General features: G+C 49.1%; 1 protein-coding gene across 1 annotated transcript in view; it reads left to right on the top strand.

Annotated features, from left to right (window-relative positions):
• Nucleotides 1–463: 463 nt before the first annotated feature.
• The window catches only part of LOC116950544 (transient receptor potential cation channel subfamily V member 5-like), a 30,293-nt gene continuing 17,600 nt past the window's right edge, over nucleotides 464–13,156 (top strand). The window contains exons 1-8 of the mRNA XM_032968410.2: nucleotides 464–1,611; nucleotides 1,973–2,070; nucleotides 4,115–4,237; nucleotides 5,949–6,089; nucleotides 6,350–6,448; nucleotides 9,031–9,206; nucleotides 11,403–11,549; nucleotides 12,105–12,317. Of these exons, the coding sequence (XP_032824301.1) occupies nucleotides 1,403–1,611; nucleotides 1,973–2,070; nucleotides 4,115–4,237; nucleotides 5,949–6,089; nucleotides 6,350–6,448; nucleotides 9,031–9,206; nucleotides 11,403–11,549; nucleotides 12,105–12,317 (1,206 nt within the window). The 5' untranslated portion in view covers nucleotides 464–1,402. The remainder of the gene's footprint in view (nucleotides 1,612–1,972; nucleotides 2,071–4,114; nucleotides 4,238–5,948; nucleotides 6,090–6,349; nucleotides 6,449–9,030; nucleotides 9,207–11,402; nucleotides 11,550–12,104; nucleotides 12,318–13,156) is intronic.

Raw genomic sequence — 13,156 nt, 5'->3', positions numbered from 1 at the left:
CTCGTCTCAAACGGTGTTCGACCAGAGGACGCCAAAAGGCGTACACTGTCTCTGGTGTGGGCCAATCAGTTTCAAAGACAATGCATATATTATATATTAACAGAGTGTGTTTTTTGTTTGCATTTTGACCACAATAATTGTGGTTAATGCAGACATGATTCCTTGTAAGAGGTTTCAGTTTGGTGTTTTAGCAACTTAACACCTCGATTTAAAGCTTTCGTGACTGCAATGATTCATCTTCTTTGGTTCTTTCGGTAAAGTCACGTAGAATGAGAATAAAATAATAAATTGATAAAATAAAATAACACAATAATATTCTCACGACGTTTCGGCCACAACACAAGCTGTCCTACCAGACAGTCTCGTCCCTTCACCTGATGAAGGCCGCTTGTGTTGTGGCCGAAACGTCGTGAGAATATTATTGTGTTATTTTATTTTATCAATTTATTATTTTATTCTCATTCTACGTGACTTTACCGAAAGAACCAAAGAAGAACTTAACACCTGTTTTGTTGCCAGATAAAAGGGGGAAAAAACTATTATCAGTTGATACACATTTCAGCGATGTTAATTTATTGTCCCAATGATGATGACGACCACGTGACTCCGCAGAAGCAATTAGCGCGCTTGCGCTATCGCACCAAAGACAAGGAGTTTAAAAGTTGACTTTGCAGAAATTCGGCCGAGAGTTACACACGAGCAACTTTACATCCAACTCTGCACGGATGATTCGCAACTCAATGACAACCACAAAACCAACACGAACACGGGAGGCAGCAAGAATGACATCGTGAAAGAGAATGGAATTGACACGAACCGTGGGAGTTTGCCGAAAGCAACGAAACGCCGCTGTCACTCTTGAGCGGACACGACACGGGGAAGATAAATTATGACATTCGAATCAATGTCGCTTCAAATTTTTTTGTTAGTTTTTTTTACCGGATCCCGTGAAACTCCCCACCAAACGCGTTCTAGTTGCGGCAGCAGACGCGGTAGCGGCTGCGTCCTGAGCGGCATCGCCCCTCGTGTGCCCGCGGGCCTCGTGCGCGCTCTGCCCCCGTGGCCCCGTGTCACCTCCCTGGCAAGACCGGTTTGCGTGCGTGCGCGTGTGAAAATACAGGTAGGGGTTTTTGTTTTTAATATATCCCAGTGAGAGGCGGCAATCACTCGCCTGACGAGTCCAGCCACATTTCCACCTCCTCAACCCAACCCCATTTTGCAAGATAATCACCCAAATCTTCACGATCGTAAATCGGCGCACAATCTGGACGGTGCCTCCGTGCCTCGCCGTGCCTCGAACTCTGTTCGCCCCTCCCTCCTCCCATTGTCTCCTCCTCAAGCTCCTCCTCCTCAAGCTCCTCCTCCGTGTCATCGTTGCTCACCGGCCGCAGCGCAGTCCTCGATGTCTTTGGGGCCCCCTGAGACGTCCGCCCGAGGAGACGTGAGGCCACTTGCAAGACCAGAAGCAGGAAAGGGGGCGGCAGGGCGCAGCTCCTTCCCAGCGATGCTGGAGCGTGGATTTCTGGGTCGCCTCCTGAGCCGCGCACTGAACCTGCAGCAGCAGAACGCGGTGAACGCCGAGGATGAACTGTACCTGCTCCAGCACAAGAGGTGAGTCCTGCCCGCCTGTCGCGCTCCCAAGAGGCGAACAGTCCTCGTCGGCACCTCGTCCGCTGCGCCATTTGGTCTGGTAGTCGAAAGGAGTTCCTCCTCGTCACCTGCTCCAATACGAGTGGCGATTGATGTGCCGGTGAGTTGCAGGCGTCGACAGGTGACAAGCACAGGTGCTCGGACTCGTCGACGCACCCTCGCTTGTCCGTGCAGACCCATGCCGTGTCAAAGGGCCTTTCCGATACTCGTCGTCGATCTGTGCTGGTGGAACATTTCCATGAGCATCATTAAGTTCCTCCCGTCTCACCCCCCCCCCACTCACGCTGCCCATCCTGTGGCTCCCTACGGCTCCGTCTCGCAGGATCCAGGAGACCCCGCTGTTCACGGCCGCCAAGAACAATGACGTGGAGGCCATCCAGAGGCTGCACAAGCAGGGCGACACGGACCTCCTGCAGCGCGGTGAGTGGCACACGAGGAGAGACATAGAGAGCAATAGGGACACGGGAAGATAGAGAGACAGAGATAGCAATAGGGACACGGTGAAGACAGAGAGACAGAGAGACAGAGAGACACAGAGAGCAATAGGGACACGATGAAGACAGAGAGACACAGAGAGCAATATGGACACGGGAAGACAGAGAGACTCAGAGAGCAATATGGACACGGTGAAGACAGAGGGACAGAGAGACACAGATAGCTATAGGGACACGGTGAAGACAGAGACACAGAGAGACAGAGAGAGACAGAGAGAGCAATAGGGACACGGGAAGACAGAGAGACAGAGAGACACAGAGAGCAATAGGGACACGGTGAAGACAGAGAGACACAGAGAGCAATAGGGACACGGGAAGACAGAGAGACACAGAGAGACACAGAGAGCAATAGGGACACGGTGAAGACAGAGAGACAGAGGGACACAGAGAGCAATAGGGACACGGGAAGACAGAGAGACACAGAGAGACACAGAGAGCAATAGGGACACGGTGAAGACAGAGAGACAGAGGGACACAGAGAGCAATAGGGACACGGGAAGACAGAGAGACACAGAGAGACACAGAGAGCAATAGGGACACGGTGAAGACAGAGAGACAGAGGGACACAGAGAGCAATAGGGACACGGGAAGACAGAGAGACACAGAGAGACACGGAGAGCAATAGGGACACGGTGAAGACAGAGAGACACAGAGAGCAATAGGGACACGGGAAGACAGAGAGACACAGAGAGACAGAGAGACACAGAGAGCAATAGGGACACGGTGAAGACAGAGAGATAGAGAGACACAGAGAGCAATAGGGACACGGTGAAGACAGAGAGACACAGAGAGCAATAGGGACACGGGAAGACAGAGAGACAGAGGCGTGGGAGGGACATGGAAGAGGCATGAGACATTCATCAACACCGGGCAGCAGAGGTAACAAAGCAGACATGGAGAGACACAAAGAGACCCAGAGACACAAAGGGACTAATGAAGACTTATCAGAGAAACGTCAAGAGACAGGGAAAGACGACGTAAGGTGCAGTGTATTTTATAACTGATTACATTGCCGGCAAAATGCTGTTCAAGATGGAACTTTTAACATGCGTTGTTGCTATTTTTTTTGGTTTGTGGTAACAACTTAAAATGAAAATTTGTATTTAAAAAAAATTTCAATTACAGTTAAGACATTTTTACAATGAAAGGAAGGCGGTGGGCAAAAAAACATAATTGCTTCTGAAGGCCACGATCCACGAGGGCCATCGCTGCCGATCGCTATCACAAGCAGGCATGGCCGATGAACAACAGTGACGGCTTGGGGGGCGAAATCTAGCGGGGAGAGTTCTCAGACGTCGCGATGTGGTGGCGGCGGAGGCCACGCCGCCCTGTGTGTGTGGTGCCCCGAATTGGGACGAGCGCGTCACGTGTGCCCGTCACGGGGTGTAACGCGTGGGGTGTCTGCCGTGGGGTGGTGTGTGTGTGTGGTGTAACGTGTGGTGCGGTGTGATGTCTGATGCGGTGTGGTGCAGTGTAGTGCGTGTGCTGTAATGCGTGGTGCGGTTGGCCGTGGCGTGGTGCAGTGTGGTGTAACGTGTGGTGCGGTGTGCTGCGATGTGGTGCGTGTGGTGTAACGCGTGGTGCGGTGTAGTGCGTGCGGTGTTGTGCAGTGTGGTGCAGTGTGGTGTCACGTGTGGTGTGGTGTGCTGCGATGTGGTGCACGTGGTGTAACGCGTGGTGCGATGTGGTGCATGTGGTGTAACGCATGGTGTGGCGCGTGCGGTCTAACACGCGGCGCGGTGTGCTGCGGTGCAATGCGTGTCGTTTAACACGCAGTGTCGTGCGGTGTGGTGTAACGCGCAGTGTGGTGCGCGTGGTGTAGCGCATGTTGCGGTGTGGTGCGCATGGTGTAACGCGTGGTGTGGTGCAGTGTGCTGCGGTGTGATGCGCGTGGTGTGACGCGTGGTGTGGCGCAGTGTGCTGCGGTGTGGTGTAACGCGTGGTGAAACGTGCGGTGTGGTACGGTGTAGGGGTGCTGGGAGAGACGGCCCTCCACGTGGCCGTGCAGTGCGAGAACCTGGGAGCGGCGCTCGCCCTCCTGGACGCGGAGCCCACGCTCATCAACGAGCGCATGACCTCCGACCTCTACCAGGGTAACCACGCACTCCACCATGGTGACCAAAGAGCAGCAAGGTGAACTACTCGCTCTACCGTGGAAATCAGAACGCGAACTCTGGGCATCCTCGCAGCAGCAGCAGCGGCTTTTGGCTGGCCATCGAACAAAGACGGTCGATGCATCGCGCGCTTTCAGATGCGCTTCTGCAGCCGTCTGGAATGCTCTTCCTTACAATATTAGGTAGCCACTGGAATCTATGCACGTTTAAATCGGCTAGAATGAACACTAATTTATTATTTTTACAGCTTTTTGTGGTTTGTTTGTTGTCCTCCCGCACCTCCGATTAGCACGGTTGACCACGTACGGTGCGAAAGAAGTTCAACATACGTACATACAATCATGAGCTTCTACCTTCACGGCTCCTGTAGCGACCTCGAGGAAACAAAAAATCCCCTCCATGCTTCACTCTGAGAAACAATATCCCACTTGGATCTGTTATCCAGCCTTCACCATACAGATGTTGGGATTACACTACGGTGCCCATATGCTGTACAGAAGAAAATAGAAATTTTACAATATGAAAAATAAGAATAGGTGTTACCCTTTCTGACAATAAAACAGGTGTTAAGATATTCTTGGTTCTAGATTTGAAGCTTTCATGACTGCAAGGCTTCATACTCTTTGTTTTTTTCGGTAAAGTCACGTAGGTAAAATAAAATAAATGAAAACAACTCAATTAAATCACGACGTTTCGGAGGCAACACAAGCTTCCGTCTTCTTGCTGTGGCTGTTCCACCTGAAGACGGAAGCTTGTGTTGCCTCTGAAACGTCGTGATTTAATTTAGTTGTTTTCATTTATTTGACTTTACCTACGTGACTTTACCGAAAAAAAACCAAAGAGTATATTCTTGGTTCTTTCGGTAAAGTCACGTAGAAGGGAAACACAAGCAAGAATATGAATCCCTGCAGTCACGAAAACTTTAAATCAAAATTTAGGTGTTAAGATGTTCAAACACCAAATTGATACCTTATGCAAGGAATCAAGTACTGCATTAACCACGCATACTTGTGGTGAACGGGCAAACAAACTCTGATAATGTATGATGCATTGTCTTTGAAACTGGTTGGCCTACACCAGAGACAGTCTTCTTTGTGGCTTAGTCTCACCACCAGTGTTAGACCAGAGAATGCCAACAGGCGAACAGCACAAAGACAATGCACGTATCGGAGGATTGATAGCTCGGGGTGAGCAGCTATAGCATGGGATACCTTTTTGCTGAAACATTTTAACACCTGTTTTATTGCCAGAAAGGGTAAACCCTATTCATATGTTTCATGCTTTGATGCTGGCAAAAAGGTCCCATGATAAATGTTACAATATATAATTTAAAAAAAAATCACAATTTGTTTGTACCATAGGTACAGTACGCTGCATTCGCGTAAGTTTAATGTTTCGTAAGCTCTTCATGAAAACGAATTGTTCTCTCTATGTAAGGATGTTGTTTTCAAATAAGGCTTCGTTATCCACAAGCCTGCGTGCAAGCGAAAGGGTTTTGTAAAGCTTAACGATAAACTGTGGACTATTTATAAAAAAAACGGTGTCACTTTCCCACTGTTTATTACAAAAGATTCCCCCTCCCCCCTCCCAAAACCACGAACCACCGATGGCTTTCAACGTCAGGTGGTACCGACGAGTGAAAAGGTCTGCTTCCGCATCGATGCGCGTACGGCCCCGTGTGTCCCCGCAGGTCAGACGGCGCTGCACACCTCCGTGCTCAACCAGAACGTGGAGCTGGCGAAACAGCTCCTGGCGCGTGGGGCAAATGCAGTGTCGCCGCGTGCCACCGGCACCTACTTCACCGACAAACACCGCAGCCACGCTCACTACGGTACGCCCACAGCGCACCGAAGCTCGCCGCGATGCCACGACGGCATTGCACATACCGCCGCGGTACAACAACGGATAACTGCATTCACCGTGGCACCAGAGTTGACCGTGGCGAGGAATTTCAGTGGTTTTTAGCTGTCCGTCGGCAGGAAATTCACACGGTTCGTGGATCCTCCGTCCCTGCAAAATTCCTACCTCTAGAACTCTGTATAACGAGTGGTCACTGCACGGCATGCGCTGCGTGTGCTATGTGCCCCCCAGGCGAGTACGTGCTGTCATTCGCCGCGAGCACGGGGAACCTCGAGATGGTGCGACTGCTCCTGAAGCACGGGGCCAGGATATGTGCGCAGGACTCCCAAGGTAAGAAGCTGCAACCTCCTGGAAGTGCCCTTGTCCCCCGACCGCACTCGACACTTAGACCCCAACCCCTTCTTAAAAATGCGACGTTCAAAACGTTGAGTGGCCAGAATCCTTGGATGTTCATCAAGAAAACATGGCGTGCTGGCGAGCCTCTACCCCATCAGCCCTGCCCACTTTTACAGAACTACAATCTGTATTTGTACTGCAGGAGGAATGCGATGAGCTATAAAGCTCTTTTTCAAAGATGTCTGGTCGGGCATGGGGTAAAAACGTGATGGCAACAAACACAATAGGAGTGCAAAGAACAAGAAAGGTAAACACATCACACAAACACAAACAAACACAACAACAAACCATCCCCATCCTACCACGCATAGCCCACTGAGGTGTTAGCTTATTTTTCAGAAGTGACCTGGCCACAAATGATCGCACAACAAAGTGGCCCCATGATTTGGACATTTATATCACCAAAATCTAGCAAAGGGCGGGCCTACCTGGTAAGTGGACAGCATTGGAAGTGGAGTAGGTGGGTGGCCTGTGAGCGAGACCATTCGTGTTGATTTTTTTTCCACGTCCTCCGGTTTTTCCCACCACATTTAGAAAGATGCGTTTAGACCGTTTTTTACATTATTTTGCTGCTATAAATGTCCAAATGATAAGACACTTTGTTGAGCGAGCATTTGTGGCCAGGTCACTCTAAAAAAATAAGTGAATACCTCAGCGGGCTTTGCCTGGTAGGATGGGGATGGTTTCGTTTTATTCGTAAGTGTTTGGGTGATTTCTAGATTATAACTTTTCGTGACTGCAAGGATCCATACTCTTTGGTTCTTTCGGTAAAGTCACGTAGGTGAAAAAATATGACTTATATAAACCCTTTTAACTCCGGCATCTCTCCCACTTCAGTAAAAAATATATTTCTGTGGTTGTCACACCTGATGATGATTGCTTGTGTTGCAATCGAAACGTCGTGAGAATTTTATTTCTATTTTTTTTTTACCTACGTGACTTTACCGAAAGAACCAAAGAGTATGGATCCTTGCAGTCACGAAAACTTCAAATCTAGAAATCACCCAAACACTTACAAATAAAACGAAACCATCCCCATCCTACCAGGCAAAGCCCACTGAGGAATTAACTTATTATTTTTTAAAGTGACCTTGCCACAAATGATCGCTCATCAAAGTGCCTTATCATTTGGACATTTATAGCAGCAAAATAATGTTTAAAAGGGTCTAAAAGCATGTTTCTAAATGTGGTGGGAAAAACCGGAGGACGTGGAAAAAATCAACACGAATGGTCTCGCTCATAGGCCACCCACCTACTCCACTTCCAATGCTGTCCACTTACCAGGTAGTCCCGCCCTTTGCTAGATTTTGGTGCTATAAGTTTCCAAATCATGGGCCACTTTGTTGAGCGATCGTTTGTAAAAAATAAGCTAACACCTCGGTGGGCTCTGCGTAGTAGGATGGGGATGGTGTGTTGTTGTGTTTGTTTGTGTTTGGGTGATGTGTTTACCCTTCTTGTACTTTGCACTCCTGTCGTGTTGTTGTACTGTTTGTTGTTGTAACGTTCTGACCCACCCCTACTGGACATCTGTGAAAAAGAGTTTTTATAGCTCATCGGATTCCTCCAGTATACTCTTATATAAGCGCACTACTTTATCTATCTGTGATGAACGCTGCATTTTCCGTCGTTTTCATGCAGGGGGCGCTGCAAATCTACGCGCCCCCTGCATGAACGACGGAGGCGCAGGGACAGACGTTCGATCACGTTGGAATCGATCTGCAGACGGCGGTCTTCTCGCAAGGCCAGCAGCTCTATGTCACCTAATCTCGATCCCGCAATCCCAAACAGGTGAAAGTCCGCATCGAACCGAAGCAAGGCCATCTACTTAACGACGAGAGAAAATTCACACGAAATGTCCTTTTCAATTGAGTCTTCCAGATGTAAAATGATATAAGCTTTTAATGAAGAAATAAAATTATCTAAATCAAAACATAATACAATTCAAAGATGTTTCATTTTGAAACTTCAAAACGGAGCATCTGGTGCTTGCACGAATGTGTCGTTAGCGTGTAATTTTTTTGATGACTTTCCTGGCCGATGGCCATAAATGGTTGTGAGGGGCGCCACAGGTGCCCCCGAACAACCCCGAGTAAATTAATATTCTGATAAGTCAAGCGTGAGGGCAGAAAATATCATACCGGGACAAAATTCCAGACTTTTATTTTGCAAATGTTTCGTGATACCGGGGAGAGCCTCTGATAGCTGGCCTGTCCCAGTCGAAACCAGAACATTCGGGAGCTTTAGCCCAACACTTGGTCAAACACGCAGGCACCGTGTTCCACACCTCCACGTGCGAGGCGAGAAGCGTCTCGTTTTCTCGCCGCCGCGGCCACCAACAACAACCTCCATTCGCCACGGCGCTTGTACCAGGCTAAGTGCACTTTAAGGCCACGTGAAGTGTCGAACGCCCGCTGGCAGGAGGTCAAAGGACAGACCCAGGTGCCACGGGTTGACTGACTGAGAGGACCGGCTGATGCGCCACCACCATGCGCCCATTGTGTGCTCCCACAATGCAGGCAATACGGTCCTCCATACCCTGGTGCTGCATAAGAACCGCATCATCGCCTGCCAGATGTACGACTTCATCCTGGCGAGCACGCAGAGGGGCAAGGGCCAGCCTTGCCCGGAGTCTGTGCTCAACCGTAAAGGCTACACCCCCCTCAAGCTCGCTGCAGCCAAGGGCAACGTGGTGGTGAGAGCCTCATCCTCCCGCAGTCACCCTGAAACCATCCTTCGCAAAAACGCACCCCTTGCATCATCATGGCCAGCCGTGATAAAAAAAAATACCGCTGGATGCAGGCTTTCTTCAAGCCAATGCCATAATTCATATTGCCATAGCTATATTATTGGTTCTTTCGGTAAAGTCACGTAGAAGGGAAATAATAAAATAATAAAAAATTCCATAATAAAATTATCACGACGTTTCGGCCACAACACAAGCAGCCGTCCTCAGGTGAAGAACAGAGCTGCCTTTCAGTTACACAAGTTGTTAAAACGAGAGTGTAGTTGGTACTACGTACATCACCCCATGCAGAGTCTTCTACATTTGAGTGGTAAGTACGACACAGTAAATACAATAACTTTTTACAGGAGGATATACATTCGTGTCTATTTGTATGCTTATTTATGTCAATTGCGTGGTTCACCAAGGGCGCCAAGTGCTGGCAGCCCGTCTAGGGCCACCCCGGTTAAGCGTCTGCATCTATTTGTACCTCTCTCTCCTCCTTATCACGTCTTTCGTAGTTTCACAACAATTTGCTTTCTGCTTGCATCCCAACAGAATGTCTCAATACAACCATATGTGGTGATACTATATACAACAGCAAGACGTGTGCTTCATGGGCACAAACTGAGAAATTGAGGTCTATATATATATTTTTTTAAAGGCATAGTTGCAGGGGTGCCACGGTGGTGAGATGTTAATTTCCTCACCTGGTATACAGGAAGTCGTAGATTCGATCCCGACCCTGACGCCTGTATATTTGGAGTGTGCATGTTCTCCCCGTGGTCGCGTGGATTTGTCTGTGGGTCCTCCGCTTTTCCCTCCACATTTAGAAACATGCAGTTGGAGTATTTGACTGCTATACATTTCCACATGATGATAAGCCACTTCGTTGAGCTATCATTTGTGATAGCCAGGTGGCTATCAGTGGGGCCTTACCTGGTAAAATAAAAAAATAAAAACAGTTTATAGTATTAGAATGGTCAGTCACAGGCAAAGAATAGTACGAAGATCTTGAGGCTGGTTTAAAGCAATTTTTAAAACGTCCCAATGCAGAACCCTCTTGAGACTCAATGAGGCTTTACTCCATAAAGATAGGGCATTGCAACTCGGATAGCCAGAGTAATGTGGGGGAGGGAGTGGCCGATATACAATAAATATACAGATAACCACCTAGTCACAGTGCCTGTGACTACAGCATCACTGAACAACCCACCAAACCAGTAGGGAGAACAAGATGAAGATAAGGTATTAAATGCACGATATTGTGTGCCTATGCAGAATGGAAGCCAGTACAGTACGTACAATGTTTTTCAGACACAGAGTCACGAATGGATATGATCTAATCTAATGATTAATTGCGTCCAACATTGTTCATGCAAGTTGCATCTTACAATTGTTGAGAAACCGCGGATAAGCTGTAAGGCTATAAACTAAACAAGTTTCATTTTATTTTACTAGGTAAGGCCCACTGAGCTGTGTAACTCTTTTTTCAGAAGCCACCTGGCCACAAGTGACATCTCAAAGAAGTGGCTTATCATGTAGAAATGTACAGCAGCCAAATACTCTAAATGGATGTTTCTAAATGTGGAGGGAAAAACCGGAGGACGTGGAGAAAAACCCACGCAAACTCCAAATATACAGCAGGTGTCAGAGTCGGGATCGAACCCACGAACTCCTACATACCAGGCTCTGCAGCTCTCTCTATATGAACATGTTTTCAACCAATTAGTGTTTGCACATGTGGGAGGAAACCAGAACAACCGGAAAAAACTCTACACATGTGAGGGGGCAACACTTAATCCCCTACAGATCGGATAGATTGTGTCAGTCCACATTTTAGTGTACTGCAGCGATGGCCAACTTTCGCCTCGCGAGCCGCATGCGGCGCTTTAATCCACCACATGCGGCCCTATCGAAGGGGCATGACGTAGAACGTACTATCACAGTAACAAAGGCAAATGAATGTCTCCCGTGCTTTGTCGAAAACTGTAAATATATAAAAACGTATATTAAAAAAACCTTGGCTGTTTGCAGAACTTACAAGTACTTTTTGCCTGTTGGTCTGTTACAGGTTGGCCACCCCTGCTGTACTGCGTAGTAGGCGCGTGGCCTACGAGCGTTAGGTAGGGGTCAACGTATGATGAATGTTCCTTGTCACCGCAGATGTTCCGGCACCTGGTGAAGCGTCGCAGAGTGGTGCAGTGGTCGGTGGGCACCGTGACGTCCACCCTGTATGACCTCAACGAGATCGACTCATGGGAGGACGATCGCTCGGTGCTGGAGATCATCACCACGAGCCACAAGCGCGAGGTCTGACGGAGCGCGCCGCCTTGCGCCACCACCACCGTGCACCACCACCACCACCTTGCACCACCGCCACCTTGCACCACCACCACCTTGCACCACCACCACCTTGCACCACCACCACCTTGCACCACCACCACCTTGCACCACCACCTTGCACCACCACCGCCACCACCACCTTGCATCACCACCACCACCTTGCACCACCACCGCCACCACCACCGCCACCACCACCTTGCACCACCACTGTGCTTCTTTCTCAGAGGGGCACCGACCGCCACGTGCTCACGTGATGTGTTTGTGAAATTTGTACTTTTATACTTTATTTACATTTATTATTTTTGAGTGACTTGCTTGGCTTCCCCATACTTTGCAGTTCTATCGGTTTTTGTATCGTTTCTTGCTGAAACTCTCTGACCCGCCCCTACTGGACAAAACGAGCTTCACAGCTCATGGGATTCTTCCAGTCTAAATAGAGCTTCTGAGCCGGCGCTGGGCTAGACGTCCAACAACGCCGGCAACTTGCTGACGACGGGGCCGAAATGCTTTGCCACCCCTCAGGCTCGCCAGATCCTGGAGGTGACCCCCGTGAAGGAGCTGATCAACATCAAGTGGAAGCGGTACGGGCGGCGCTATTTCCGCATGTGGACCATGCTCTACATGGTCTACATCACCAGCTTCTCGCTCGCCTGCATCTACCGGCCCCTAATGATGCGCACGGACAACGCCACGGACCCACGCGACGACGTCATCCTCGTCCAGAAACCCCTGTCCGTGCGTGCCACCTTCTCAAGACTCGCTGCCAACACGTTAAACCTAACTCGCGACACCTCATGCCCACGCACATGTTGCTACCTATCAACACTGCACAGTGGCTAGACATTCACTTCCTCGCCTGGTCTGCAGGAGGTCGTGGGTTCGATCCCGACCCCGACCCCGACGCCTGCTGCTGCTGTATATTTGGAGCCTGCGTGTCTCTCTCCCTGTGGTCGCGTGGATTTTTCTCACCACATTTAGAATCAACAGAAACGCGTTTCGAGTATTTGGCTGCTTTAAATTTCCACACGATAAGGCCACCTCGTTGAGCTATCATTTGTGACCAGTTCGCTTCTGAAGAGCTATACAGCTCAGTGGACCTTACCTGGTAAAATGTTAAACAAAAATGTAAGTTTAAATGTACTTAACTGGCAGTGGTACACAAGGACAAATAACAAAACACCGTGGCCTTAATCAAGTATATACCAGGCGATGTTTTGGGGAAATGGCCCTTGTTTAATAGCACATCGACCCCTCAAAAACTACATTCTGTCAACACCACATTCCTATATATAAAAACAACTCGGTATACATCATGCACAATCTTCATAATCTTCAACCTAATACTACACTCATTTCAACGACACCCTGTGTACACTGCACTGATAACCTGAGTGGACTTGCCGACTACTGGCACCTGTAGTGTCAATATCGGCCTCTATGGAGGAGGCTCATGAAGGACGCCGCTACTGGGCAGTCGGAGGCAGTCGCCCTCCAACAACAACGGAGGGCGTAGGAGCGACGCTCACAACAACGAGCGGAGCGCCGGGTGGCTAAAATACAGCGAGTTGGCACAG

Source organism: Petromyzon marinus, chromosome 39 (genome assembly GCF_048934315.1).
Source record: "Petromyzon marinus isolate PM22_M1 ecotype Great Lakes invasive population chromosome 39, UKy_Petmar_22M1.pri1.0, whole genome shotgun sequence".
In the NCBI taxonomy this organism is placed as follows: domain Eukaryota; kingdom Metazoa; phylum Chordata; class Hyperoartia; order Petromyzontiformes; family Petromyzontidae; genus Petromyzon; species Petromyzon marinus.
The sequence above is the reverse complement of the archived record's forward strand: the minus strand, read 5'-3'. Positions and strand labels throughout refer to the sequence as shown.